The following is a 27,387-nucleotide window of genomic DNA, read 5'->3' on the forward strand; positions in this document are numbered from 1 at the left end:
CATCTTGGCACGATCGCGTCTAGGTTAGGCAAGATTCTAGCCTCAGAAGTCACAACAGCCCGAGCGACTAGACAATGGGCCGAGCATTTCTCCTTTTCCTTTTCAATGCTGCCATGTCAGGTTGTGGTATATTTCATATACCAATATTATACCCGAACAACGCATGCATGGCCCTGATGTTGCCCGCTTACTATGCGGGATCGCCCACGACAGCAGGCAGCGAGTCGATCCTCGCTAGGCAGCACAGGCACCCCGCCTGCAAGTCCATGGGTCTCATGCCCATTGGGCCCAATTAGCTTGCTTGAAGAATGACGAGAAAGGAAGTCGGCCAGGCAGTAGCAGCTACTCATGGTAAACAGAATATGACCAATGTGAGTATATAAATTGAGATTGAAGTCACTAGAGCCAGAGATCTCTATACATTTCTCTGCCAGTCATTGTTGCTAGGTATAGTTAAGTCTTACTTCACTGATCTCCGCAGCTACCCTGGCTTCAAGATACATGAGTATACCAGTCCTACATCCCACAAGATGCCCCCACCCGCCTCAGTTCTATCCCGGACTCTGCAGTCCATCTCCATCACCAAGATCCGCGAGATAGAGAAGAAGCGTGCACGATACGAGGAAAGCAAGGAGGAGATCTTGGGCAAGGCCGACCAGTTCCCACATGACCCTCGGAAGCGCATCGCAGCACTATTGCAGGGCTTAAACGACGTCTACCCTGAGAGTCTCCAGGGCAATAAAGGCAACAAAGTCAAGAACATCAAACACTGGCTACAGCAAGCTCGTTACGATGCATCGGTGCCAGCCGAAATGTTCAAAGCATGGGAGGAGCTGCTCAGGTCCAAACTCGAGGTTCAGTCCCGCAAGCTCGGACTGGCCTATCTATACACTCGCTTGGTGACCGAATGGATGAACCCGAGTGTGCCAATGGGCCAGGAACCTCCCCTCGCGGATGATGAGTTGTTCGAGGTCGTCGATCGCCAACAGGAGCGGCTGCAAGAACTGTGTGACAAGTTCGAACGAGTCGTTTTCGAGCCCCTAGAGACCGATGAGGTAGAGATTGATATGTTCATGGCGGATCTGTTCAACGGCGAGGAGGCAACAGACAGCCTACAGGCCCTGCGAAAGCGGATGCAGCAGCGCGGAGACGCCATCATGAACGAGCGCAGCCCCTTTGATTCCGACTGTCTCAAGTGGTGCCTCCGAGGGCTCCTCGCCGAAGACCTTCTCAGCGACGAGAAGCAGGCCACCCTGCGAGACTTTCTTGATAACGAAGCAGCTCTCAAGGAGATCGGCGACGTCCTCAACATGCGCTATGCCGACTTCGACTCATGGGAATGGCAAGCCGGAGAGAATGGCATCCCGGTGCTTCCCCGCCAACAGCTAAACGGCAAATACCGGATCTGGATGGACGAGGACGTTCTACAGGCCATCTTCGTCGAGTTTGTGGGTATTCGCTGCTGCACCATGACGAGAGAGTGTCTCAAAGACTTTGTGGGGGACGCCCCCAACTGGAACTGGACATCGGGACCCGCGCCTAGCAAAACCGAACAACTACGACGAGAATATTACCTGAACGAACAGTTTTCTGCGTACAGAAGCACCGACCGAGTGCGCAAGGATCGCTATATGAGTCATTTTCTACTGTCGCAGCTGCCTCAGACGGTCCATACCCTTGGTTCTGGGTCATACGATAGCGTCCCAGACGACGATGCGACCGCGGGTGTCCCTTTCCACAACATCAAGCAGGAGCTTCTCCGTACACTTGCCACCGAGGCCCTTCTCAGTCAGACGCAGCATGGCGAAGCGGTAGTCTTGCAGTCAGACCTGCAGTGGTACGCTACTGGGCTTTCGCACTCTACCATTTTTGCCGTGATGCGCTTCTTCGGGTTCTCCGAGAAGCTTATCAGCTTCTACAAAAAGGTCTTGGAAGCTCCTCTTAATATCAGTCCCGCCACCGACGGAGCTGAACCCAAGGGTCCCCAAACTCGTCGACGCGGTGTGCCCATGGCCCATGCCACCGAGAAGTTCATCGGCGAACTCGTCCTGTTTGTCATGGATATCGTGGTCAATCAGGAATCAGGTTTGCTCCTGTACCGGCTCCATGACGACCTCTTCCTTGCCGGCACACCTTCTGATTGCGCTAAGGCATGGACGGCGATGCAAGGATTTGCCAAAGTTATGGGACTCGAGTTCAATACACACAAGACGGGATCCGTATATCTGATGAATGAGGAAGCTTCTCGGGACCCTGTGATCGAGTCCATTCTTCCGAAAGGTCCTGTCGAGATCGGTCACCTGCTACTTGACCCCAAAAGTGGCGAATGGGTCGTTGACCAGAAGCAAGTCAACGTCCATATCGCTCAGCTGGGGAAGCAGCTGGCTGCATGTGATAGCATTCTGAGTTGGGTGCAAACATGGAACAGCTGCATCGGGCGTTTCTTCAGCCACACATTTGGCGAGCCTGCCTTTTGCTTTGGAGCCAAGCATATAGACAGCGTCCTTGAAACATATCAGCGAATGCAAGCGTCCCTGTTCAGCCCGTCGAGCGGACACAATAGCAATGGCTCGGAAACAGCCGAACCTGGCAATGTTGTTCAGTACCTGAAAGCCAAGATGGAGGAACGATTCGGGATCACTGACATTCCGAACGCCTTCATATTCCTCCCCTCGCAGCTGGGTGGACTCGGTGTGCGCAACCCCATCGTATCCTTGCAGATGTACCGCGATGACTTGAGCGAGAAGTACGTGTCCCCCCAAGCCGTCATTAAAGAATGGCTCGCCGCCGAGAAGGAACAGTTCGCCGCCGCCCGCAAGGCCTTCAACGAAATCGAGACCGTCGACGACCGCCTGCGGCGGCTCCGCCACCTGCACAGCGACCGGGTCGACTACGCGCAAGCCAAAGACGCGACGCGGGCTGCCCTGAGCGACGAGGACCTCGCGACCTTCTTCTCGTATGAGGAGTTCAGCCGCCGACGCGGCGCGACGAGCCGGTTCATGTCGGACTGCTACCGGCAGCTCACGGCGACGCCCGAGATGGTCGAGCCGGGCCTCGACATGGACGTGTCGCTGGCCCTGAGCGAGCTCGGCTTGCTGCGCGACCGGCCCCAGGCGGCGGCGGCCGAGACCCGCTGGGCGCTCCAGATGTTCTCGGACGAGCTGCGCGGGTCGTACGGCGGGCTTAACTTGGTGGACGAGAAGTACCTCACGCTCGGGATCTTGGGCATGATGCGGAGTAAGGCGGTCAGGTGGAATATGGTACTATGAGCAACGAGGCATTGGCCCTCGCCCCCTTTGCACGCACTCGGGGTCTATTTGGGAGACTACCTATTTATCCTGGGATGGACCCCAAGATTTGCCCATGTCGTGGATATCTTGTGTCACATTGAGTTAGCAGCTAAATGGCCCAGCTTGGCTACGTGCGGGTTTCCGATAGTAAATGACGCTTACAAATAAACACAATTTCAAAGAACATCCGGCCGACAAGTACAAATAGATATAACCAGAGCAAACATATTAGAAAGAGCGCCAGCCCACGCGAGAGGGAGAGGGATCTCGCCAACCCCGAGATCCCGGCGTATCTCCGCAACTATAAAGGCGGGGAAGGCATATGCATGACGTTCAGCTGGATCCAAATGCCGCGCTGGGGAGACGGAAATATTGGGGAACATTGCACTCATCAGGTCACCGACTATAAGATAGGATATCAATCCTACCCTATCTCAACCTGTATGCATATTTGCTTTTGTATATTGAAGACAAAATAGTCGACCACACTACACACCAAATCATCAACCACCTAATTCATTTAAGATGTCGGACACTTCAAAGATCGCTACTCTCGATGTAAGTGCCGCCCGTCCCTGTCCCACCACCCCCCACTGGGATCCAGGATCCAAGAAGCAGGAAAGGGGAACGAACAATGATATCATGAAAAAACAAAAAGACGAATAATGAAACACAAGCTTACCGTTGCAACAGTCGACCATCGTCGACCGCCTCCCCGTCTACTCCAAGACCCTCTTCGAAGCCAAAGCGACGAAGCAGCTCTCCTTCGAGCGCATCGCGCAGGAGCTCGGCCGCGGCGAGGTCGCCGTCGCGGCGCTGTTCTACGGCCAGGCTCAGGCCTCGGCCGAGGACATCACGCGCCTCTCGTCGCTGCTGGGCGTCGAGCGCGCCGAGCTCGAGAAGTCGATGGGCGGTTTCCCGGACCGCGGCCGCGCGGGGCCCATGCCGCCCGTCGAGCCGCTGATTTACCGCCTGTACGAGATCGTGCAGAACTACGGGTACGCGTTCAAGGCCGTCATGAACGAGAAGTTTGGGGACGGCATCATGAGCGCGATTGCGTTTTCGAGCAAGGTCGAGAAGGAGGTTGATCAGGATGGTGTTGCGTAAGTTCAAAGAAACCCCCTCCCCCCTTCAATTACCCCGTCTTTTTTGTAAGTACCTATTTTGGGCCAAAACCGATTGCTGACAACGTATATCTAGTTGGGTGAACATCACTTTGAGGGGCAAGTGGCTGCCCTTCACTCGCTTTTAAGCTGGGCGAGGCATAGCTAAGCCAAATTTATCAACTATTAATAAAACTTTCCAAATCGAACACCACAAGAGCTGCCACCCTGTCGCGATTAACCTTGATGTCTTTTGTGATCTTCTGTTCATGCAAGTACAGGCCTCTGTGTTGCTACATGTACATCCTGGTCGTGTATAACATGACGTCGTAACCTCGTTATTTGTACTGGTATGTAGTCATCGATTTACAATGCCTTAATCTCGTGGTCCTGTAATTAAAAACAGCCAGTCATTCCTTTACCCAGGAGACTAGTAAAGGAAAGCCGGCCCTCCGACGTCGTTTCCAACTGCCTAACCGTGTCTTTTTACCAGAGCCTCTTCCAACGAACCTTCATCTCCCGATCAGGGCGTAAGACGCCGGAACCCATGACCGATTCGTCGGGCTTACCCGGGCGGTCGGACTTGCGTCCGTCCGGGAACGTCCACTCAAGAGACTCGATGTCGAATTTGGAGACCAGCAAAGCCACGGTGATCAGAATTTCCAGCCTGGCAAACTGACGGCCGGGGCACATAGCAGCTCCACCGCCTATAATAGGGATAACTTCGCATTAGCACCGACAAAAAGTCTCGAAGCAGTCCTGTCAATGGGAAAGGGGAGGTGGAAGGGTGCCTGCGTACCGTAAGGAAAGTAAGCCCCTGGTCGAGTAGACCCGTTAAACTTGGGCACGCGCTCCGTCCTCCCGCTCTTCTCGTCAACCACCTTGTTCTCGTACTCGAGGAACCGACCGATCCAGAACTCGGAGGCCGGGTGCCCGTCCCGCGCCCAGAGAGACTCGTCAAAGTGCGCGATCTGCGTCGACGCCTGGATCCACGCGCCCTTCTTCAGGTCGTACCCGTCCATCTGGGTGTCCTCCGAGACCTCGCGCATGATGTTGAAGGTGACGTGGTAGCGCAGCGTCTCGGTGTACAGGGCGTTCAGGAGCGGCAGGGCCCCGAGGGCCTGCGGGTCCAGCGTGCGCGCGCCCGTGGCCGGGTCCACGACGAGGGCGGTGGCGACTTCGGCCCGGATGGCGCGGTAGAGCTCCTTGTCCTCGATCAGGCGCAGGACTGACCACATGGCCGCGGGGACTGTGTTGGAGTTTTGTCTACAGGCATGTGCCCCGGGCAGGGGGCCGAGGTATCAGCATTGGGCGGGACGGTTGGCAGGGGTCAGGGGCTTAGGTGTTCTTCTCGACTTACGCCAATAATAAGGAGGCAAAGAAGCCAGACTGGCTCTTGAATGCGAAGTTCTCTTTCCACCAGTGAGATATCTCGCGCATGACGCGGGATCCGAAATGGGGATCCCAAGCTGCGTCGGCGTCGGGCCCGTCCCAGTCGAAGTTCTCCCACGCGGACTCAACCCACTTGGTCGTCATGGCCTTGAAGTTCTCGAGGGCCCGGTACGGCCGGGGGTTGAGCCACTTGGGCAGCCCGGCGAGGAACTCGACCAGGTACCGCTCGAAGGTCCAGTAGTGCTCGACGAAGCCCGGATTGAGCTCCAAGATCTGCGAGCCCATGAGCGCCGTGATGGCGCCGTGGGTCATGTCCTTCATGAAGACGTCCGTGAGGGAGAGGGTCGTCCACTCGCCGAGCGGGAACTTTTCCAGCCGCTCGGCGAAGACTTCGAAGTACTTGTTGGCGGACGCGCTTGAGTATTCCTTGTTGGAGAGGAAATTCTCGTAGATCTCGTGATTGGCGGCCCTATACCGAAAATCAGCAACTCCTGGATATGGAAGGAATCTGGGGAGGGCTTGAAATTGGCAATTATTCACCAGTATCGCTTATGGAATGGCATATCTTCGTATCCGGGCTTGGGCACTTTGTTACGGCCACTCCTGTCGTCGACCAACTTGGCCAAGTCCTCCGGGGGCATATCCCATACGACCTCAGCCGCCGTACGCACCATGCTGTCATCGTTGATCCCGTGACCAGACCTAAACAAGATCTGGATGTTGTTGGCGCCGGAGACCATGTACACAGTCTTCCAGCCAATGTGGAACTTGATGATACTAGCCTTCCGGAAAGCCTTTCTGTTGTACGGTTCGTTAGCTGCGTTGGACAAGAAGAAGCTGGTCAATGGGGGCGATAGAAGAGGACTATAGCTTACTCGAGCCGCCTGAAGAAGGTGGCCTTGTCCGCCAGGAACTGGTAGCCATTGCTGATGTACGGGATCGTCGCCCTCAGGCTCGGTGGCTCTTTTGGCGAGCGCCACGGCTGCAACGCCAAGAGCGTCAGAAGCGGGATCAAGACAAGGGAGTACCACGGGCTGAGACTCTGCAACAAGCCCTGCGCCTGGGTCGCTGCTGTTTCGTTGTAGGCGCTCATTCTGCCGGTCAACAGCAATTCAATTGACTATGTATTATCGAATGAACACTCCTGAAAACATGTTGCGCAGGTCGAAAGATTGTTTTTCTCCCCCATCCTCATCTCGGGGACTTTTCAGATTTTTGTCGAACGAGGTCCCCCGGCTGTGCCGCTGACGATTACCCCGCCATGTTCGACGTGCATTTTATTGCCTATGCAGGTTGGCCCAAAGAGGGCGTCAGCATGTGACAAATAACGGCAACCTTGCTGTTTTGGGTCGTGGTGCTGATGCAGGACCAGTGGTGGTACGCAATTCGCTATTTCTTTTTGGTCATCCCTTATCGGTCGATAGCGAAGCTCTTTGCCCTTTGACCGAGTACTTGAAGATATTTACCAACATCGATTATATAGTTTAACGTTCCTTTTTATTTCTGTTTCTGACGAGATATATAGGGAAATAATGGCAATCCGAAAGGAGTGGAACGTCTTGACCAAAGACCCTGAATCGGGTGCCCCCCCCCTTTCGATGGATTCATTGCCGTCGTGCTGCTCGTGTAACCACACCTTACGCAAGCTGCATCTCCTTGCCCTTCCTGGCTATTTGCGATGATCTATGCCCATATATGCATAGTCCCCTGGCACCAAGTCAGAATCCCACCTGTGCAGCTCCGGGATCGACCGACTTTCAAAGAACATGTGCTCTGGGCCCACTGCCAAAGCGATAAGTGGCCAGGAGCCTGCCGCAGTGCACGCACGAGTGCTCTGCGTTCTTGAAGTGCTTCATGGAGTACGGCACGAAAACGAAGATGCCGGTCGTGAAGAAGAAGAAGGTGGCTATCCAGCTATAAGCAACGTCGACTCCGGTCAGCTAGGGAACTTCATTCTAGCACTGGGGGAGACAAGATGCGAAACCCAGGGGAAGACGGAGCGAGGGCAGAGAAAAAGGGGTGTTGAAGGGGAAGTCTAAGATAAAGCGTTACTTACTGAGTACCTTTCCCAGACTGGTACTTGACAACCGTGGGCGCAATCTCGCGACATCCAGGGCACTGCACAAGAGCGGACCAGCGCTGGAGCAGTGGAACAGGAACGACGTTGGCCTTTGCTGGCTCGTGATATGAGTGCTGTGCTACCGGCTGCTGGCCGTGGTGGCAGCAGACTGTATGGTGGAAGCAGCCTGTTGCTGCCGGACTGCCGTGGTGGCAAGGGGCTGCCGCGGCGTTGGAGTTGGCACGGCTAGGGGTCATCACCGATGGCGCTTCAACAGGGGCCCGGGCCGGAAACTCAGACTGGTCGTCTCTGGCGTACAGATTCTGGGCTTCTTTGGTTGACATCATATTGAGGGTATTTTCTCTTGCTTCGGTCAGGGGGTGCGCTTTGAGAGTTGAGGAAGGTAGAGAAGACTCATCAAACTATGTACTAACAAACGAGTGGAGGGATGAAAAAGACTACCGACATATCATGCAAAGCAATGCATAATTGACAGCTCCAATGTTCACCATCCTCATTCAGAGAGGCAGAAGTCATCCTTAAATAGGGTTGCCAGTGGTATAAATAGAAGAAGCCGGCCCCATACCGTTGTTGATATTTCTAGTATGGACTCCACCAATGCCAACAGCCTTACGTGATATGTGGGCGTCTCGATGAAACACGAGATTCTAGGTATCTTCCCATGACCGGCAACTATCAACAAGCATACAAAGCCGTTGGGAGCAGTTCCTCTTGCGGGAATCTTGCTAACACAATTGTGGGGGTCCGATAGCCCGTCCCGTGGATACAGCGGCCAGGCAGCAGAATAAACAGTTGCTGCCAAATCCCAGGCCCCCAAAATATACCACGACCTGATTGGACAGCGAGGGCCAACTGTTCTGTTGTCTCATTGCTGGCATGCAGATGGCTACGTCAATCAGGAAGTAGGTAGGTTCTTTTCTTGTTTGCTGTGGCTGGGGAGGAACACGACCTCGTATCCCAAAGATAGATGGACGGGGCCCGCCTATTGCCGTAGTAATACCTACCATGATCGCGCCGATCCGTCAAAGACCCATCATCCCCGGGATTCGATAGAACGGAAGTGGTCATCACGGAATATTGATCGACGTGCCACTGCAGTTATGTGTGCCAGCACTCAGATTGCGAGGCGTGCCATTGTGCTGTTATTTTGCGTGAAGACAGTCGGTCAATTGGATACTGCTGCGAGCCCTCCGCCACGGACTCATGATAGAACCATGCCACGTGAGAAAAAGCCCAATACACCATTCAAAAACGTAACTCAATGTCCAGAATCAAAGTCCGGCTTGGGTTCCTCGAAATAAAAGGTAGGTACATAGTATTGCGTTGTTACGCTCGAGTGCATTGAAGTGTCTACCTCCTAAAGGCATCAATGCAATTCCATGCGCTTACCGCCTACTGACGAGGAAGTACCCAAGTACCGCATAGTGCAAGGAAGTGGGGGCGATAGCGGCAGAAAAAATACCTTATCGCGGGATGCAGTCCAAAATTTTGGGCGAAAGCTAGAACAGCAGCAAAACCAACAGACAGCCAATTCAGACCCTCAACCACCGACTAATTGCCCATCCACAACCGCAACCATGGTTACCAAAAGCCGCCTCAAGATGGCGCTTGCGCACGAGAAGGGTGTAGATTTCAAGAAGTTGCACCAGAAAAAGGTGGCCAAGCAGGCCTCAAAGAAGAAGCAAAGCAAGACTGGTGGGGCCGCAAAGGACGGCGAGGCAGAGGAGTGGGAAGACGAGGAGGAGGAGACCAAGGGCGGCGCCCCAATTGATGACGAAGACGACGAGGATGACTCTGAAGACGATGACGAAGAGGGGCACGACGTGGCCGCATACCTGGACGACAGCGCCAGCTCCGATTCTGAAGTCGAAATGGAAGAGAAGATCGCGCGCGTGCGGCAACCCAAACAGTCCGAGCTTAAACAAAAGGCGAACAACAAGAAGGCCGTCGCCGCTGTAGAGGAGGATGAAGATGATGACGACGAGGAAGACCCCGAGGAGGACATCGCTTTGGAAGACCTCGAGGATCTGTCGGACGCGGAGAAGGAGGACCTGGTACCGCACCAGCGCCTCACCATCAACAACACAACCGCCCTCGAGATGGCGCTGAAGCGCATCTCCTTAGCCACCGACAAGTCCGTGCCCTTCAAGTCGCACATGACCCTGTCGAGCGTGGAGCCTACCGCCGACAACATTCCCGACGTCATGGACGACCTGAAGCGGGAGTTGGCCTTCTACGGCCAGGCCCTCGAGACGGTCAAGCAGGCGCGCTCGCTGCTCAAGGCCGAGAACGTACCATTCTCGCGGCCCAAGGACTACTTCGCCGAGATGGTCAAGGACGACGGCCAGATGGAGAAGGTCAAGGCCCGCCTCATCGAGGAGGCCAGCGCCAAGAAGGCCTCGGCCGAGGCCCGCAAGCTGCGCGACCTCAAGAAGTTCGGCAAGCAGGTCCAGGTCAACAAGCTGCAGGAGCGCCAGAAAGCCAAGAAGGAGACACTTGACAAGATCAAGACCCTGAAGAGGAGTAAGTCAATAACCGCCACCTCCCCCTTTTCTACCCTACTTTTTACGCCGACAGTCTATGCATGTGTATCGTTACATGACTAACACAAAATCTCAATAGAACGCGCTGAGAACTCTGGTGACCTTGGTACGCACGAAGCCGACCTGTTCGACGTCGGCATCGAGGAGGAGCTCGGCAAGCCTGACAAGAAGCGCGGCGCCGACCGCAGCGGCGACCGACCCAACAACAAGCGCATGAAGAAGGACCAAAAGTACGGCTTCGGCGGCAAGAAGCGCCACTCCAAGTCGGGCGACGCCATGAGCTCCGGCGATTTGAGCGGGTTCAGCCAGAAGGCCATGAAGCAGGGCACCAAGGGCAAGCCCCCGAAAACGGCAAGGCTCGGAAAGAGCAGGCGGAATGCCGGTAAACGGTGATCGGGGCTATTGTACTAGGTAGAAGTTGCTGCTGCTGTTTTATTATATCTTGACGCTGGTGTGACTCTTCGGTTTGCTCTGAAGCCTTTGTCGAGCCCCCTAATGTTACCTTGCGTATGGTCCTTCAAGATAGGACTGTAGATGCCACCAAAATACAGTGAAAAGGAGTTTTAATGGGTGCAAAGAAGTTTTCAATCTCTATCTCATAACAAGTACATTGGCATTGATATTCAAACCACTCGTGCTGGATTCTAAGTGGACTCTGTGATGCGCCCTCATTAATAGCCTAATGAGTGTGAGAAACGGGGTTTAAAAAAATTGCAAATTTAAGGTATCCATGGCATCACGATTTCTAGATCAAGGCACAAATGACACATCTCGCCATGTGTTGCGTTTGTACAAGGGAAAGGTATATACAAGAGCTATCTAAGGTATATCGTATTATAGCACGCTCAAGATCTATTTCCGCTTCTTGGCAACTCGCTTCTGCGCCCGCATCTCCTTCTTCATCCTGGGATCGACAATCTTGTAGCGGCCCTTGACGCCCTGGGGACGGCCCTGGATACCGCGGTTGACGCCCTTGGCGACGACGACGCGCGTGTTCTGCTTGGGCTTCTTCTTGGCGGCCTTGCTCATGAGCTTGCTGATACTCTCGGCCTTCTCCTTCTCCGTCATGTTCTCGTCGTTGGCGAGCATGTCCGACTTCTTCTTGAGCTTCTCGAGGCGCTGCGCCGTCTTGTACTTCTTGCGCGCCTTGGCCTCGCGCACCTTCTTGATCGGGCGCGCGTTGTACGCACGCATCTTCTCCTTGAGCGCGTTGGCGGCCGCCTTGGTGATGGGCTTGTGCGGCTTGTCGTGCCGCACCTCGTCGTCCAGGAACCAGTCCGGCAGGCCGTCGCGGTCGCGGAAAGCATGTTTGTTGAAACCGTCGTCGACGACGTCATACGAAGTCTTTTGGCCAGTTGCCAGCTGATGGGCAAGAGTCATGGCCTCGGCTGTGATGATATCGATGTCTGCAGCTTGTTAGCAATATGCCAATTATATTGGGCAGGAACCATGACTTACCAGGTTGTCCATCCGAACGACGCTTGTCTTCATCCTCCCAGTCATCATCCTCTTTGTAGTCAGACTTGACGACCTCGAAACCATCCTTCTCCTTCTCTTGCTCCTTAGCCTTGTCTGCCTTCTTTTTGCTCTTCTTCCTCTCAGCTTGTTTCTTGATGATGGCGTTGAGCTCCGCATCCGAGTCATGCTCCTCCGCTGCCGCATCTACCACCTGAACATCCTCTTCTTCCTCGGCATCCTCGTCGCCGTCAAGGATACCATCAAAGATGTCGCGGTTGAAGAAGCTCTTCGCTCGTTTAGACAAGCCACCTGCTTCCTCGGGTGTGTTATCAAGGTCCGTTAGGAGTTTCTTTGCTGGCAACGAATCCTCGTCGTCTGAGTCGTCGTCACTGCTGCTATCTTGTTCGAGTTTGTCGTCGTCGTCTGATTGCTCCTCATCCGCAGAGACACCTTCCCACTCGCCATCGTCATGCTCCTTCCGCGCCTTCTTGGCCCGGAACTTCGCGTCGGCGGCAGACTTTCGGTCTTGGTACTGCTCGTACATGCCATCAAGTTCTCGTTCCAACCTGTCTTCATCATCCTCGTCCATGGAATCTTCCTCTTCCTCTCCAATTCCGCTGTCAAGGTCTTTCTTCGCCTCAGCCTCGCTCAGGATTGCCATTTTGCCCTTTGCAATCTTGTTGACGGCATTTGTCTTGTCCACGGCCTTGAGGCCGAACAGGGAGTCCCTGCCGATGGGCCCATCTTGCTCCAAGCCGATATCCATAGGTGCCATCATGTTCATCTGCATGCGGTAGATTTCCTTCTGCTTCTTCTCGTTCTCCTTGCGCTTTTCACGCCTCTTCTTGGTATTGTCTCTGTCCTTCATATTCTGCAGTTCCTCCTGCATCTTTAGTTCTTCGTCCATGGATTCAACCGCGGCTACTTCGCCTGCCTCTTCCGAGGCTGACGCGGTGGCTTCCGCTGCTGTCTTCCTGGTAGGGAACCCAAACAACTCGCGGACTTTCAGACGCCACCGGAGCAAGAGCTTGAACTCCTTCCTTCCAAGAACTCTCAGATCACCACAGCAGATTCGAATCTCCTCGGTAGTCTCCGGCATCTTGTCCAGAGCAGCCAATGCTACATCGCCGTTGGGCGGTTGGTCGAACGAGAGCTTGTTGTATCCTCCCAAGACAGCGATCGGGTCCAGGGTCTGAATGAACTCGCTGGCGCGCAGTTCCTTGAACTGAGTGTAATCACCCTCTTCATAACCCTCTCTCTTACGCTTCTTGACCTCGGGGTTGAACACCTTGGCTTCGTTGTTGGGAGCCGCGCTGGCCAATTCGGCGAAGACCGTCTTGGGATCGAGGAATCGGGGATCAATCTTCTTGGGAGCCTTGAAACCACGGCAGACCACGAAGATTTCGGCAGAGACATTTCGAGATGACGGGGGCTTGGTCGCTTCAACCTTGGCGAACAGCTGGTTGAAGACCCAAAGAAGAGAGTTGTAATCCTTTGATCTGAAAACCTTGGTCACAAACGTACCGCCCTCGTTCAGGAATTCCGTCGCCAACTTCATCGACTGGAGCGTGAGCTCGGCCTGGTTGAAGGAATCCTGGACCCAAGCTGTACCGACGTTGGGCGCACCATCGTGAAGCACCACATCCACCTTCAATGTCTTGAGGTATTGACGAATTGTGGCTCGGCATTTGTCGGTCGTAATATCTGACTGGAAAGTGATGACATTGGGGATAGGCTTAATCGGGGACAAATCGCAACCAATAATCATGCTACCCGTCGGCATGGTCTGGGCAGCTACTTGACACCATGACTGGATGGACGGTTAGCAAAAGGCGAAACAGGGTCAGAGAAGAACCTCGCGAGTTGACTTACACCTGGCGCAGCGCACAGATCCAAACAGACCCGACTCTTCTCGAGGAAGCCATATTTCTTGTTGAGCTGAATCAGCTTGAAAGCAGCTCTGGCTCGGAAGCCTTTTTCTTTCTGTACGATGGGCAATTAGCACTACTCCCGCGGGATGCAGCGGATACTGTTGTGCAGGTAAAGTACTAACGGCAAGTTTATACCACTTATCCAGACGACCTTTTCCGGTCTTCTTCTGGAACGGCATTTTGACGACGAGATCTCACCGTTGGGGGTGAGGCGCGCCGAATAAAATGCGTCGTCGAGTATACTCGAGTGAAGGTGGGCTGGATTGTCTTGTCAGAAAGCAGCCTCCAGCGCTGATACTGTCCCGTCCCACCCTAAGGTTCTTCTTCTCCAGCGACCATAATGTTATTTTTTTCGAGGCGATAAGATAAAGAAAGGTCCCAATCTTATCGGCTCCGGTGGGCTGGACGGCGACGGCTGAGTTCTAACTTCTGGCAGGGAAGCCAGGGTGGGCTGGCATTGGCCAATTGGCGGCCCATGGTCCAGAATGATTCAGTGGGTGCCACCTCCAAAGGCAAGGCCCAAGCGCCTGCTCAGCTTAGCACGACCCGCCTTTCTCCGTCTTTTCGTGTAAAGTGCAGGTGCTGCATTATTGCGGGACGTGATCTCAACGCGTCGCGCAGCTTTCGTGGTCTGGTGGTTAGCTGCCGCCCCCATTAAAGACCGTAGCCCGGAAACGCTTTCCACCCCACTGCGTTTCTTGTCATCTCATTTCCTTGTACCGGATCTTCCAAACTGTACAATCTTCCCTCGGTCCATTGTTTTGGTTGATATGCCAACCCTTGTTTTCTAGTCCCTTCCTCTGTCTACGCTTTGCAAGAGAGCGAACGAGCGGCGGCGGCATTTGGTACAAAGTCTGACAGCTCGAGGTCCCGTGGGTTGGAAGTATGACGAGCAAGACTCTCCATTCGGACAACACCATGCTATCAAGCTCTCCTCCCAACGAGAACGCAAGACTGCTTTCGTCGCCTCCCAGACGCAACAATGGCAAGGAGAGGAAGAACCCGTCCATTACTCCTAGAAAGTTTAGGCGCTTCTTTACCCCGAGGTCAACCTTGTCGTCTCATATAGCCCACATCAGCCCGGCTCGGAAGGCGTTGAGGGAGCTGGCTGGCCCTCAGGTCAACAACCGTTATCAAACACCGGCACCTTCGAGTCCTCTGCAACCCCGCGACGAGGGAGAGGAGGATCTGCTTCCAACCGAAAACTTCGCCTCCAACGTTCGAGCATCAAAACGTCGCAAATTCCACCATACCCCTGAGTCGTCGCCTTGCCGGCCCGAGCCTCTCGACCATGGCCCAATCAAACCTTCCCCTGTCGTCAAGCCAGCGCTTCTCAGTCCGATTGGATCCCTGCAGTCGAGTCAGGACATCCGGAACTCCCAGGAAAGCGATGATGATGACGATGAAGACGACTCGGTAGCGAAGCCCGTCAAGCGTCTTGCACCCTTGACTGCTCGTGGGCTGGGTGGTCAAATGCTACAGCGCGAACTCGGTGCCCTTCCTAGGGCTGGATATTCTAGACCATTTATGTCATGCCCTGCTACGGATTGGAGATTGGAGACTAGCGCATTCTACAGCCACCCCGAAGACGTTCACAGCTGCACAAGCCAGGATGGTGTAGGTCGCTGTATCCCCTTCTGTACAACAGCGTGTCACAGTACGTCCACCAAATCCGCAACGCCAATATGTATACACATTCAAGCAGACTAACATGGTTTGTAGCCAATAGCCTAGTGGCAGTAGGTGACGAAGAAGGCCAGATTCGTCTTCTGGACTCGTCCGGAGATCCTTCTTCAGAGGCTTTTAACAAGGTCCACCTTTCATTCCAGGCTCACAGCAACGCTATCATCGACTTGGACTTCTCCGCAGATGATTCTCTTATTGCCACCGCATCAGGTGACCAGACTGGTCGGGTCATCGACATGATGACCCAGTCAACCGTTGCCGTGCTTCTGAATCATACTGCCTCCCTAAAGCAAGTCCGGTTCCAACCGGGTCAATCTAACAATTCAGTCCTAGCGACGTCATCTCGTGATGGCAGTGTACAGATTTGGGATCTTCGGTGCCGAGGGCCAGTCCAAGATATACCCGCATTGGCCAGATATGACAATGGTTTGGCATACCGCCTGCGGCAGCCAAAGAATGGATGTGTAGTGAATAGCTTGTACCATGCTCATGCCCGGACACAACGGCAGGTCCAGCAGGCCGCTAACACCGGACCGGGCGATACGCCCTCCCGGGGAGAACTACCTGGCCGGATAGGTGACGTGTCTGTCACCGCTCTGCAGTTTCTCCCAGAAGGAAGGGAGCACCTACTCCTCACAGCCTGTGAAGCGGATGCATCGATCAAACTTTGGGATATCCGGTCCTCGTCACGGAAAGGTGCGACGGCATTATCAACTACAGCACCACCTACGTCACACTCACGATGGAGACCGTTTGGTGTTTCCTCGCTGTCATTGAACACAGACAGCACGCGGTTATATGCCCTAAGCAAAGACAACACTGTCTACGCCTACTCGACTGCGCACCTCATCTTGGGGCATGCGCCTGAGCTGTCTTCGCAAGTGCCGAGAAGACGTCATGGCGCAGCGCATAATGGGCTTGGCCCTATGTACGGGTTCCGCCATCCTTCGCTCCATGCGACGAGCTTCTACGTCAAAGCCGCCGTGCGTCCTGCCTTGCAGGGCCGTTCGGAGATGCTTGCGGTCGGCAGTAGTGATGCCTGCGCGGTTGTCTTCCCTACGGAGGAGCGGTACTTTGAACACGACCTAGCCGAGCTTACCTCGTCGCTCTCGCTTTCGGACTCAACCATTGCTGGCTCCTCGGATATGCCGAAGTCATTGCCGTCTTCTCAGCCCGACCCACTTCGTCGAGCTTTGTTTCAACGAAGCGGCAGCAGCACCAGCCTGGCGGCAAGGAGTGAAAAGGATGACATACCTATCGTCCGTAATGGTACGCCACTAGTGCGGGGCCATGACCGTGAAGTTGGCGCTCTGTCTTGGACGAACAAGGGCAAGCTTGTCACAGTAGGGGATGACTACCTGGTCCGATGCTGGAACGAAGGGCGGGAACAAGCGCGGGACCTCCGGGTCAATGGTGAGAGTGGCGGGCGGCGATGGGGTTGTGGATGGGCTCAGATCGAGGACTGGTCTGGCGACCAAAGTGATGACGATGAGGAGTGATGGACTGATTAGTGGGTTGACGTTGGGAAGAAACTTCGGGAAACCCCTTTGGAGCCCGTATGCTGATGGCTGTTGGTTGGATTAGTAGATGATACCCCCTTGAGCATCCGTATAAGGACTGCCTCCATTGAACTTTCATGTACAGCTTCTTTGTATCTGTTTAGCGACGGAGTTAGGCTAGATGATTTCGAGACTAGGTTGTATAGATGGGGGTCAAGTATGTTTTGCCTATACGATTCGACCGGTTGTTCAGCTCGGTATATTCCAAACTCTCTACCGGCTCGTTGCCGAAGTCGCCTGGCGCCGAAGTGTCTAACGCCCAGCTGGCGGCCAGACCAGGCGATTGCACGTGCCTTAGACACTCTTATGTGTTGTCGTTCTGCCAACGCGCCGTGGGTGATTTGGGACATTCTAGAATGACGATGCTGCAGCTCGTAAAGGTCTCACGTGGCGGTCGCCGCGCGATGGTCCGACAGACGGTTCCCTTTGCCGGTCTTGGCTGAGGTCAGTAGAAGTTCGCTGAGATCATCACGCGGCTCTCGTGATCAACACCAAGCGAGTATCGGAGGTATATACCTACTAGTAGTATATGCAAGATGCATAATAGCCCAATCGGGGACGATCTATCTAGCCTGCACGAGGATCTGCATTGATGGGACATCTTTTCCCATTTTCTTTATGTAATGTATAGTACGGGTATCTAGTGCATGCGCTGGCCTGCAGACCTGAAGCAGTCAGCGCAATAGACCCGGACGCCTGCACCGAATCGGCGGTCCCTTGCCGACACTATTGGAAATTTAGGGAGGAGTTTATTCTCAGCCCCGGGGGCCTGGCCTGGCCTACCTACGCTGTCTGCGCTGTCTACGATGTAGTCTAGCAGTGTCCGGCTGTCCATCCCGTTTGGCACCAAGACCATTCGACGAAAAATAAGTGCGACGGCTGAAAAGCGCATAGATAGCAGATCAATGCCGAAAAGAAGAAGGTGTGTGTCTTGGGTCAAGCTGGTCGAGCTGGTTGCGCCGCATGGCAGCTTCCGATGTAATTTACGAGACGCGCGAAAATGTTTTCCCAACAAGATGATGACCACTGCAGGCCATAAGCAGGTGGGTTCAGATAATCATTGCATATATGCACTTTCATGTAAATATATATTAATAAGCCACACCGTAACGTAGCATCATGTCGATGATTTACTGTTGCCCATGTTCGGATTGAGTACTTACTACGTTATAGACTTACTGTGTTGGTCATCCTTATACTTGTGTTTACAGACGAACGAGAGTTCTGACAGCATGTTTTTCTCTCTTTTTTTCCCGTCTGCACATGGGGGATAGGGCAGGAAGGATGTTGATGCCAGCAGGCCTGGGGGTCTTTTCGTCTAAGCTGCTTACCCCATCCGAACCGGCTGCCCCCATTAGGCAGCGATCTACAGGGCAGCGTGGGGAAGAATCGAAAGAATCACCCGCTAAAAAGAAGCTTCGCCCCTGGTGGGAACAGATCCTGGCCACTAGTGGCACCAATCGGCGTGCCAAAAATAATATCACGTCCAGTCCTGGCAATGATTGCCAGGCCCGTCCAAAAACAACACAGCTGGAACTGCATTTTACTGTACAAAGTCGTCTCGCCCTTGCATGCACCTTAATCTTAGCCCGCAGAGTGTGGCACATCCCGAGCGAGCGTGATGCCTAGACTTGCAAGTACCAAGCCGAATCGCTTCAATACACTAAGGAAATCGCCGCCCGGCTCCGACCTTTGTCACTTGGATCGTTGCAGTTCGCCAGCGCCGCCGCTTCTTCGCCCATCTCCTAGTCTGAATCTGCACAGCAGATTCGCTCGGAAGGCGCGTGCTGTTGTGTATCTGCCGTCAGCCCGTGTATGTATGCGAGACGGGCAGAAGGCGCAATAGATGCGTCCGCCGTATGCGTCTATGACTATACGGCAATCCCAGTCCGCCTCCTTAGCCTTGGTGTGTCTAGGAATCTGTTGTTTTTTTGAGACCACCCAGCCTGTCTGACAACTCCAAATTTACCCACCCGACTATTCCACGATGGCTCACGACCTGCTTACTCTGGATGGGCACAGGAACGTGCGGTGGGGTCGAAACATAGCCGTTTTGTCTTCTTTCTCTCGTTCTTTCCGTCTTCCTCTGGCCCCCTCGTTCCCGTCAGCCGCATGACTTATCCATCCTTTGTGGTAGGTCCCGATCGTCTGTGGGCGACTCTGGGCCGGTCGAATTTTCTCGCCTCTCTGCTGCATGCGGACAAGTCTTCACGATGTGCTGTTCTAGCCTGGCCCGAAGTGCGGGCATGGCGCAAAGTCGCTTCTGATAGTCTGGGAGCTCAAGTGGGCCGGCCGACTGTTTAGGGACTCGAGAAAGCATCGTCGGGTCTCGATTGCTGTGCACGAGTATACGCTTCCTGTTAGCGCAGGATAGAACGAGTGCCCGCTCTAGGTACTTGGCCTTTTCTTCGCGGGAACCCCCTGGTCGGTACTGCCCCGGCGGAGCTGGGGAGGCTCGGCTCCGTGTAGTAACCTACTCTCGTATGGGTGGTATGGTCTGCATAGCCAAAATGATGATCCACATGCACCTGCCTGGATCCATCCTACCCAGTCCTCTGCAATAAGCAAGATCACCATGGACTTCGTATAAGACGGAGTGTAGACCCGGGCGGTTGGTCGTCGTTCTTCTCGTTGTGCCATGGCTCAAGCGAGTATATAGATAGAATCATCTGTCCTCGTTTCCTTATAAGCGCTCATACACTTTGCCTTACCTCGCCCCCATGGCCTCCTTGGCATCCATGAAGATGCTTGGCGGAGCCTTCCTGGCTGCCAGCGCCATCCTCCAAGGTGTATCGGCAACGCCCACACCGCAGGCCGCCGACGTGGTAACACCCACAGCGATATCAGTGTCCGACACGGTAGAGGGAATCAACATTACTTCTCCCTATACAAACGACGATGTGAACGACCTCAACACAAGGGCCGCCAAATTCTGGCTCAGGGTCATGCCCCTCGGCGCGTCCATCACCCAGGGTATCCAATCCAGTGATGGCAATGGCTACCGGAAGCACATTCGGGATCAGCTTCGTTTTGCTGGATGGAATGTGAACATGGTCGGCTCCAAGCAGGATGGAACTATGAGCGACAGGGTATGTCTCATGGGATCAAGCTGTGTGTTGATATAAGCAGTCATACTAAAGATGAACGCCCCACAAACAGGATAATGAAGGCCATCCAGGTTGGGTCATCTCACAAGTTACCGGTGCTGCCAAGAGCAGTGCCGGCATGCGTCCCAATCTCGTTCTGATCAATGCCGGCACCAACGACTGCCTTCAGAACATCGATACTGGCAACGCCGGCAAGCGAATGCAAGATATGATTAACCTCTTGCTGGAACAAATCCCGGAGACTACAATTCTCTTGTCTACGATTCTGCCGTCGGCCACTCGCCAGTCTTGCGTTGATGATGTCAACAAGCAGCTCAAAGCTCTTAAGAATGAGAGCAAGAGAGTATATATCGCCGAGATGCAGCTAACGATTAACGACATCAGCTCCGATGGTAGGTAACTCCTGAAGCGAAATAGCCAAAACCCCCTACTGGCTACCCCTGACTATATGTGCTACATGAACATTTGCTGAAAGATTCTTTGCAGGAACCCACCCCACCGATGCAGGCTACAAGAAAATGGCCTCGGCTTGGTGGGCAGCTTTCCAGAGGGCCCAAGGCGTTATTAAGGCCCCGAGTAACAACATCGATGACGAGAAGGAGACGAAGGGCACCGCTGGCGGCGCGAAGTCGTGCGCCAAGTCCAACAGTGTCGCGGGCCGCGGCCCCGTGCAGACGCAACTCGAAGGTACGGGAGCCGACGACGGGAACTACCGACACCGCTCCACCCCAGGCATAACTTTTACAGTACCCAGCTCACAATCCATCCAATACCAGTTCGCACAGATTGTCAACCTCGGAAACGCCGATCGCGGCGCGGAGACGGACGAGCTCGTCAAGATTGAGAAGCAACGGGACGGATCCAACAAGTACTCGTACTACCTTAACACCGGGGGCAAGTACGACACGTCGACCAAGGACTTCAGCCTGCCGTTCAAGTGCGCCGGAAACGTCGTGCACCTGTGGGGAGATCTGAACAACGACGGCTTGGACGATCTGTGGTGTATTGGCGCACAGGGGCAGGCGTCGGTGGCTCTCAACCGTGGTGGCAACCCGCCCACTTTCGAGAGTATTGGTGAGGTAATGGCTTCCCCAGGGTCATACGGCCCTGGTGATGTGCTAGTGGCAGATATCGATGGAGATGGACGCGCAGACTACTGCATTCAGGAGAACAATGGTGACATTCGCTGCTGGCGAAATGGTGGGTCGAGTGACAAGCTCTCGTTTTGGCAAGGTTTCGCCCGAGCTGACGGTGGCGGCGACGTCGTTTTCCCCGGTAAGGGCAAGCCCAACAAGAACATGGTCCGCATGGGTGATCTGAGCGGCAACTTCCGATCCGACTGGATGTATATCGGCGACCAGGGCCAGATCGAGAGCTGGATCAACCAGCGTGGCTGGGGCACCGGCATCGTTCCCGACTGGGTCTCCGCTGGACAGACTCACGGAGGTATCGGACGCGGTTCCGAGATCCAGCTGGGCCGCGTCTACGGCTCCGGGCGACTGGACTACATCTGGATGAAGCCCACAGGCGACAAGATTGAAGTGACCGTCTTTCAGAACCTCGGCGAGGGCGGCACGCGCCGCAAGGGCGATGGCACTTTCTACTGCGACATGATGGGCAGCGGGTCCGACGACTACGTCTGGATCTGGTCGCCCGGCGACAAGGCGGAGCTCTACATCAACACGCACAGCCCGCCCAACTGGAAGGAGGACACCAAGACGCTGTTCAACATCGGCCGCAACCGGCGCTCCATCCACCTGGCCGACTGGGACGGCGACGGCAAGTGCGACGTCCTGTCGCAGCGCAAGTCGGACGGCGCGCTCGAGTGGTGGCGCAACGGCTACGACAAGGCCACCGGCCGCTTCGCCTTCGAGTACCAAGGCTTCGTGGCCGGGTCCGACAAGTGCAGCCAGGGCTGGGGCGTCAGCATCTTCGACCGCGGCCTGCGCCTCGCCGACATCGACGGCGACGGGCGCGCCGACTATTTATGCCTCGAGAAGGACGGCCGCACCACGGGCCTCCTCAACACCAAGACGGGCCTCGTCGACGTCGGCCAGATCAAGTTCAGCGAGGGCTGGGACCGCGCCAACATCCGCTTCGCCGACGTTGAGGGCTCCGGCCGCGCCGACATGGTCTGGGTCGACAAGTACACGGGCCAGGGCACCGTCATGAAGAACAAGGGCCGCATCCAGGCCGGCGCCAGCTCCTTCACCTGGGAGAACCGCGGGGTCCTCTACCCCAGCGTCGGCGAGCGCGGCGCCAACATGAACTTTGCCAACCTCGGCGGTAAAGGGCGCGCCGATTTCGTGCAGGTCCTGCCGGTCTCTAATAAGGCGTACACTTGGTTCAACGAGTGTCCGGCGAGTGGCGGCGGCGGCGATGATGGGCCCATTGTCGATCCGAAGCTTCCGGCTTATGCGGGTTCGAAACGGTCTACCAGTAGGGGTATGCGGGGGTCGTCAGAGTAATTGTTTCAGCTCAGCATCATCATCATCATTGTTTTCTTAGCAGCATTGGTTTGGCGTACTTGTTACATCTATGGAGGCAAGCGGTTCAAGCGTTGTATGGCGCTGGCGGTGTTCTGTTTATTGGTTTTATCATTTTGTGGTGTTGAAAAGGGAGTGTGGTTGGTTTTTGCAGCAGCACGAATCAGGCAGGATACCCGGACAATGCTTGTACATACAGCGTAAAAGCATAGACATACACTGTAGACGTATATATTATACTCTGCTATGATAAATAAGCAACTGCAACGTCTTCGGTGATCGTGATTACTGTAGTTTCTTTCAATTTCTTCTTTTTGCTTTTATTCCCCCTTTCTTTCCTCACTCGAGTCATGCAATACGGAATCAGCTCAGAATAGCGCTAATTCCCGAGCGCCACCGCAGAGTCTCAATAATACAAAGAATATCGGTACGGGAACTCGAACCTGGCCTACGGAAGATCATATTCTCGGGGCTTGCGTATATGAAGAGAAACAGCGGTTCAATGTCAAAAGACAGCAAGTCGCGCGCGATATTTCTTTAGTTTCTCCTCGTCTTCCAAGGACACGCAATGCTAGCAGATGACACCAAGTATCCAACATCATGAAGGACATGAGGAAGCCTGGCAGTCTATACCTTTGCAAAGTCATGGATGAAACTGGCACACTTGTTCTCTTCTTCTTCAAGACTTAGTGACACCTTATGGAGACGAACGAGCCATGGACATCATTGTCGTAGTCAATAAATTTATCTAGGTATCTATTGATGCAAGCAGTTATTCAAGGGTAGGGGGTATCGTAGGTTATATAGAAAATGCTAAAACTCCCAAACTCCATCCTTCTTGGCCATGGTTCCTATGACCCCAGCCAACACACTCAAAAGCGTTGTTGGTTCACCAACAGTCAAGACGCCCTTTTATTTCACTCGGAGCGAGTGCTGCCCGCCCAGTGAACATGCTCCCCAAGCGACTGATTCTTCATGCCGCGGGTAGGACTGGGAGTGTTTGACCGCTCATTCTCGCTACTGCCGCTGCCACTGCCCTCCGCAGTCCTGTTCGCATGAAATAGCTTGGCCCACTCCCGCCGCTCCTTGGTAACAACCACACTGTCGCGCGTCCGGAGCCCGAGCAATCTGCTCATGCGGCTCATTATGCCCTCATCGGCGTTGGCATCCTGGGAATTGGGCCCAGTGCCGCAGACACCGTCCAGCTCGCCTACGACCTCGATCATAAACTCGAAGATCTTCTTGGCCTCGTCGACAACGTCGGCCTTCTCGCCGTCGGTTAGAAGGCTTCCCGAAGACTGAGCGAAGCGCTCCTTGAACGATGATTTGATCTCGTCTCCGCCCTGGGCCGTGTCGAAAGTGAAGAAGCGCAGAGGCAGTTCCGGGTTGAGCGACAAGCAGTTGGCGTTCCAGAAGGAGGGATGCACTTGCGCCAGGGAAGCTCGAATAAAGCGCCCCCCGCTGAAAAGCGCCATGTAGAGGACCCAAGCATAAGCCAGAAGAACATGAGGCCTCGTCCGAACAGACTGGCGCAGGCGCATCAAGAATGCGGAAAGAACAGGTGATTCCTCAGCGACGCTCAGCTGCTCCGCGAGAAGCTCGGTGGACCATCCGGTCATGGAGACAATGTCTGCCTTGAGAGCCTCCGTTCGCTCCAAGTCGGGCGTATGAACATGGTGTAAAAGCGAGTGGATACGAGAGCAGAGTGTTGGTATGTGGGGTGCGTCGAGCACGTAGGGGCTGTGATGAACGACAGCTGAGGGCTTACATACTTCGCATGAGTGCTCGGCTGGGATAGTGCCGGTGGAAGATTGCTGAGGCGACTCCAAAAACTCCCGCCATAATGATTCGAAGCCATTGTATATAGGTGTAAGGTGCAATAGTCCGGAAACGTAGTTTGACGGGTCCTGGACGTGAGGGGGAATAGCCAGAGGCAAGCGGTAGATGACAAGCTTGTTCAGCTGCGTATGCACCGGTCTCGTCGCGATATTAATAGCTTCGGAGAGCGGCCGACATGTTTCTTCGATCCTGGATGGCATTGTTGGGGACGCAACCACGGAAGGTTGAAAATGGTACACGAAGCAATGCAGGTCCAAGAGTAACTGTATATAAGAGACAGAGAGAGCTGGATCAGACCATGGTAGGACCCGCCGGGTGAAGCTTGAATATAAATTGTAGAAGGGGGTCTGGAAGCAGGCAGATTCCAAAAGAATGTGTCGTGGTCCCAAGTCACGATGAGGTCGAGGTTTGGGTAGACAGTGTACTTCCGAGTCACACGAAGTCCGACCTGCTCATCTGCCAGGTGAGTGGGTGTACACGTGGGAAGTGACAACAGACGCCTTGTGCTTGGCTCTGCCAGTAAAAGACTGACTGCCCAGAAGCGAGCTGAAGGTGACCGGGAGAATGCAGTGGCAGTCGCCTTGGAACTGAAGGACCGTGGCTGAGGGAAGCTCGGGGGGGGAGAAGTCGCGGTTGCCCTGACTCCCTGACTGCTCGGGTGAGATAGGCCGAGAAGGGTCTATTCGTGGTTCGGTACCGCCAAGTCTGTTGGAAGATGAAACTAGACCAAGAGCAGGAGGTAGTGGGCAACGAGGCAGGTTTTGTGGTAAGGCGATAGGTATGACGGGGAGTAGTCCGGGGAGCCTAAGGATAGTTCGCGTGGTGCAGCGACGGGAATCGTAGCCTTACAGGTGAATCAGCGATCGGGGGGAGATGTTAGTCCAAGAAGAAACGTTCTGCCACGCATCGCGCCTCTTTCTTTTACACATAAGTAGAAGAAAAGAACATTAGCCAGACCGGCGACTCCTCCGATCAATCTCCAGGATGATTGCATGCACGCCACTCCCCCCCGACCGGCAGGCGCAACCGCCCAATGGTGAGAAGGATGCGAAGGGGCGAGTTCTGATTCAGGACCGGTCGGTACGAATAAGCGGACCACTGGGTAACGACCCTGAATCCCTACCCCAGGGCCTTGCCTGACCACACACCAGTTGACTTATTGGCATAGGGAGCGAGGTTAGGTACGAGTACGCACGCAGAAGGGAGCATGAGGAAACCTGCACATGTTACATCATGGCCATGGCTCTGGGTTTCCCAAGTAGGAAGGCCGTCCTGTTTAACGGTCATGCACGAGGCTGCACCTGCTAATCTTGGCAACTTTCTTTCTTGACGGTTGGGATGATGGAATCTTGTGTCCAACCCTATCATCTTGTGACGCCGAGCAGTGCGCCGCCAAGGGCTGACTTGGGCTGATGTAACTAACGGATCTGACCTGTTCATCGGATGGGGGACGAACTGATGGGATTTGCAGCCGGGGAGCTGATGGGCTATCGGAAAGCCCATACTAGCAAATTCGCCATTTTCCTTCGTCAGTGTGGCTCCACTCCAGATGTCATAAGTGGCGGCTACACGCCCCGACTTGCTGATTCTCAATGCTTAATTCAATATTCGCGCTTCGGAACTTGCTAAGAAACGTCACGTAACCCATAAATGATCAGCGTCACTACGTAGGAAACTACGTGTGTTTCTCAATACCGACCGGATTTCAATGATTTCTTCCAAGTTGTGACCAGCATACAACATACCACACACATATCGTGACTGTAACCCGAAACATGTTCAGCCCTCCCTCTCTCCCCTTCCCTCCCTCTGTCTCTCTCTCCCTCTCTCTCTCCATCCCGCCCCCAGCCCGCTGCTGCTGGGGGGTGTTCTCGCCCCTAGCGGTGCCCTTAGCCTCCGACGTTCTAGACCGTCTTGCCTTTAACCCTTTAGCAGCGACATCAGCGACACCGTTACTGCATCCAGGTTAGCCAAGGGGGCTGCCCGTCACAAATCGTTCAATCTGCCTCGGTAACAGCGATCTGCATGCCCGTTTTGCGATGGGTTCCTGACTCCTCAGAGAAGAGCCTCGCCAAACTGCACGGTGATTCGTGCAGGCAGAACCAAATCACCGTGACAGAGAAATAGGAGATGCATTAGGGAGTAAACGTTTTGAAAGTATGAGACGCAATCACCACTTAATAACCAACCAGAAGGAAAGTTGCACGTGCAGTCCTGGTTGCGGGCGATATTCAGGCATCAGAATCGTATCGTGGATATTTCCCGCCCAACCTCGGTAATCAAGAGTCGAAGTCTATATCCTCTTCTATGCTCCGTCCGGGACTCGGTAGTTCAAATGTCCCCCGTCTCACATCTTATACGAAAGAAGCGGGGAGAGCCATCTAGAACCATGCACGGGGAGAGGAGAGCCCCTGTCAGCAGCATCGTGTGTGTTCGGGGTTTTTTGTTATTATACTTTTAAGATCCAATAAATTGGTAATGGATGCATATAGACGCATCTCCCGGGCCATTCTAGCCCATGCGGACACAGTCCCGGCTCCAGTCATCCAATCGAGGTCACGGCCGATACGGAGAGACGATCGTATCCAGTCAATGTCAACTGCTGACCGCTGACGTGCATTAGGTAACCAATATGCCTACTTAGATAGGCGACACGCGACCCCACGATCATCATGAAATGCCGATGTCTTGCCAGGAATGAAAAAGTATTGTTAGGTAATCACATATTTCTCTTCCTGCATAGACTGTTAAACTTGGTTCCATGTATTCTAGCCTGTTCACACATGATATTTACAGATAGACCCCAGATGATCCTTAACGCCGATGTATCCCAATGCGACCCCGAAAAGTCCCTAGATGCCCTTTGTATGGATGGAATCAGATCGGGTTCTACCAGCCCCTTATAAAGAAAAG

At 54.3% G+C, this 27,387-nt stretch overlaps 9 protein-coding genes across 9 annotated transcripts; 5 read left to right on the top strand and 4 right to left on the bottom strand.

The window, feature by feature from the left end:
- Nucleotides 1-530: 530 nt before the first annotated feature.
- Nucleotides 531-3,269, top strand: PG986_000275 (uncharacterized protein; the record flags this gene model as incomplete). Its single annotated transcript, XM_066836497.1, has 1 exon — nucleotides 531-3,269. One exon carries the CDS (start codon nucleotides 531-533, stop codon nucleotides 3,267-3,269), a length of 2,739 nt encoding a protein of 912 aa, XP_066705390.1.
- Nucleotides 3,270-3,815: 546 nt separating this feature from the next.
- Nucleotides 3,816-4,542, top strand: PG986_000276 (uncharacterized protein; the record flags this gene model as incomplete). Its single annotated transcript, XM_066836498.1, has 3 exons — nucleotides 3,816-3,848; nucleotides 3,984-4,393; nucleotides 4,491-4,542. 3 exons carry the CDS (start codon nucleotides 3,816-3,818, stop codon nucleotides 4,540-4,542), a joined length of 495 nt encoding a protein of 164 aa, XP_066705391.1.
- Nucleotides 4,543-4,879: 337 nt separating this feature from the next.
- Nucleotides 4,880-6,878, bottom strand: PG986_000277 (uncharacterized protein; the record flags this gene model as incomplete). Its single annotated transcript, XM_066836499.1, has 5 exons — nucleotides 4,880-5,100; nucleotides 5,193-5,659; nucleotides 5,754-6,254; nucleotides 6,326-6,622; nucleotides 6,661-6,878. 5 exons carry the CDS (start codon nucleotides 6,876-6,878, stop codon nucleotides 4,880-4,882), a joined length of 1,704 nt encoding a protein of 567 aa, XP_066705392.1.
- A 664-nt stretch (nucleotides 6,879-7,542) lies between these two features.
- On the bottom strand, nucleotides 7,543-8,191 carry PG986_000278 (uncharacterized protein; the record flags this gene model as incomplete). Its single annotated transcript, XM_066836500.1, has 2 exons — nucleotides 7,543-7,699; nucleotides 7,842-8,191. 2 exons carry the CDS (start codon nucleotides 8,189-8,191, stop codon nucleotides 7,543-7,545), a joined length of 507 nt encoding a protein of 168 aa, XP_066705393.1.
- Nucleotides 8,192-9,442: 1,251 nt separating this feature from the next.
- On the top strand, nucleotides 9,443-10,801 carry PG986_000279 (uncharacterized protein; the record flags this gene model as incomplete). Its single annotated transcript, XM_066836501.1, has 2 exons — nucleotides 9,443-10,388; nucleotides 10,488-10,801. 2 exons carry the CDS (start codon nucleotides 9,443-9,445, stop codon nucleotides 10,799-10,801), a joined length of 1,260 nt encoding a protein of 419 aa, XP_066705394.1.
- A 459-nt stretch (nucleotides 10,802-11,260) lies between these two features.
- Nucleotides 11,261-13,976, bottom strand: PG986_000280 (AdoMet-dependent rRNA methyltransferase spb1; the record flags this gene model as incomplete). Its single annotated transcript, XM_066836502.1, has 4 exons — nucleotides 11,261-11,814; nucleotides 11,867-13,676; nucleotides 13,739-13,849; nucleotides 13,920-13,976. 4 exons carry the CDS (start codon nucleotides 13,974-13,976, stop codon nucleotides 11,261-11,263), a joined length of 2,532 nt encoding a protein of 843 aa, XP_066705395.1.
- A 739-nt stretch (nucleotides 13,977-14,715) lies between these two features.
- Nucleotides 14,716-16,982, top strand: PG986_000281 (uncharacterized protein; the record flags this gene model as incomplete). The annotated part of the gene is made up of 2 exons (XM_066836503.1): nucleotides 14,716-15,454; nucleotides 15,520-16,982. The coding sequence occupies 2 exons, from the start codon at nucleotides 14,716-14,718 to the stop codon at nucleotides 16,980-16,982; spliced, it is 2,202 nt and encodes a 733-aa protein (XP_066705396.1).
- A 2,780-nt stretch (nucleotides 16,983-19,762) lies between these two features.
- Nucleotides 19,763-22,617, top strand: PG986_000282 (uncharacterized protein; the record flags this gene model as incomplete). Its single annotated transcript, XM_066836504.1, has 3 exons — nucleotides 19,763-20,131; nucleotides 20,202-20,541; nucleotides 20,636-22,617. The coding sequence occupies 3 exons, from the start codon at nucleotides 19,763-19,765 to the stop codon at nucleotides 22,615-22,617; spliced, it is 2,691 nt and encodes an 896-aa protein (XP_066705397.1).
- A 935-nt stretch (nucleotides 22,618-23,552) lies between these two features.
- PG986_000283 (heme oxygenase-like protein) lies at nucleotides 23,553-24,674 on the bottom strand (the record flags this gene model as incomplete). Its single annotated transcript, XM_066836505.1, has 1 exon — nucleotides 23,553-24,674. One exon carries the CDS (start codon nucleotides 24,672-24,674, stop codon nucleotides 23,553-23,555), a length of 1,122 nt encoding a protein of 373 aa, XP_066705398.1.
- Nucleotides 24,675-27,387: the final 2,713 nt, after the last annotated feature.

Source organism: Apiospora aurea (assembly GCF_038362705.1).
Source record: "Apiospora aurea strain CBS 24483 chromosome Unknown utg000001l_segment0_segment0, whole genome shotgun sequence".
NCBI classification, from domain to species: Eukaryota; Fungi; Ascomycota; class Sordariomycetes; order Amphisphaeriales; family Apiosporaceae; genus Apiospora; species Apiospora aurea.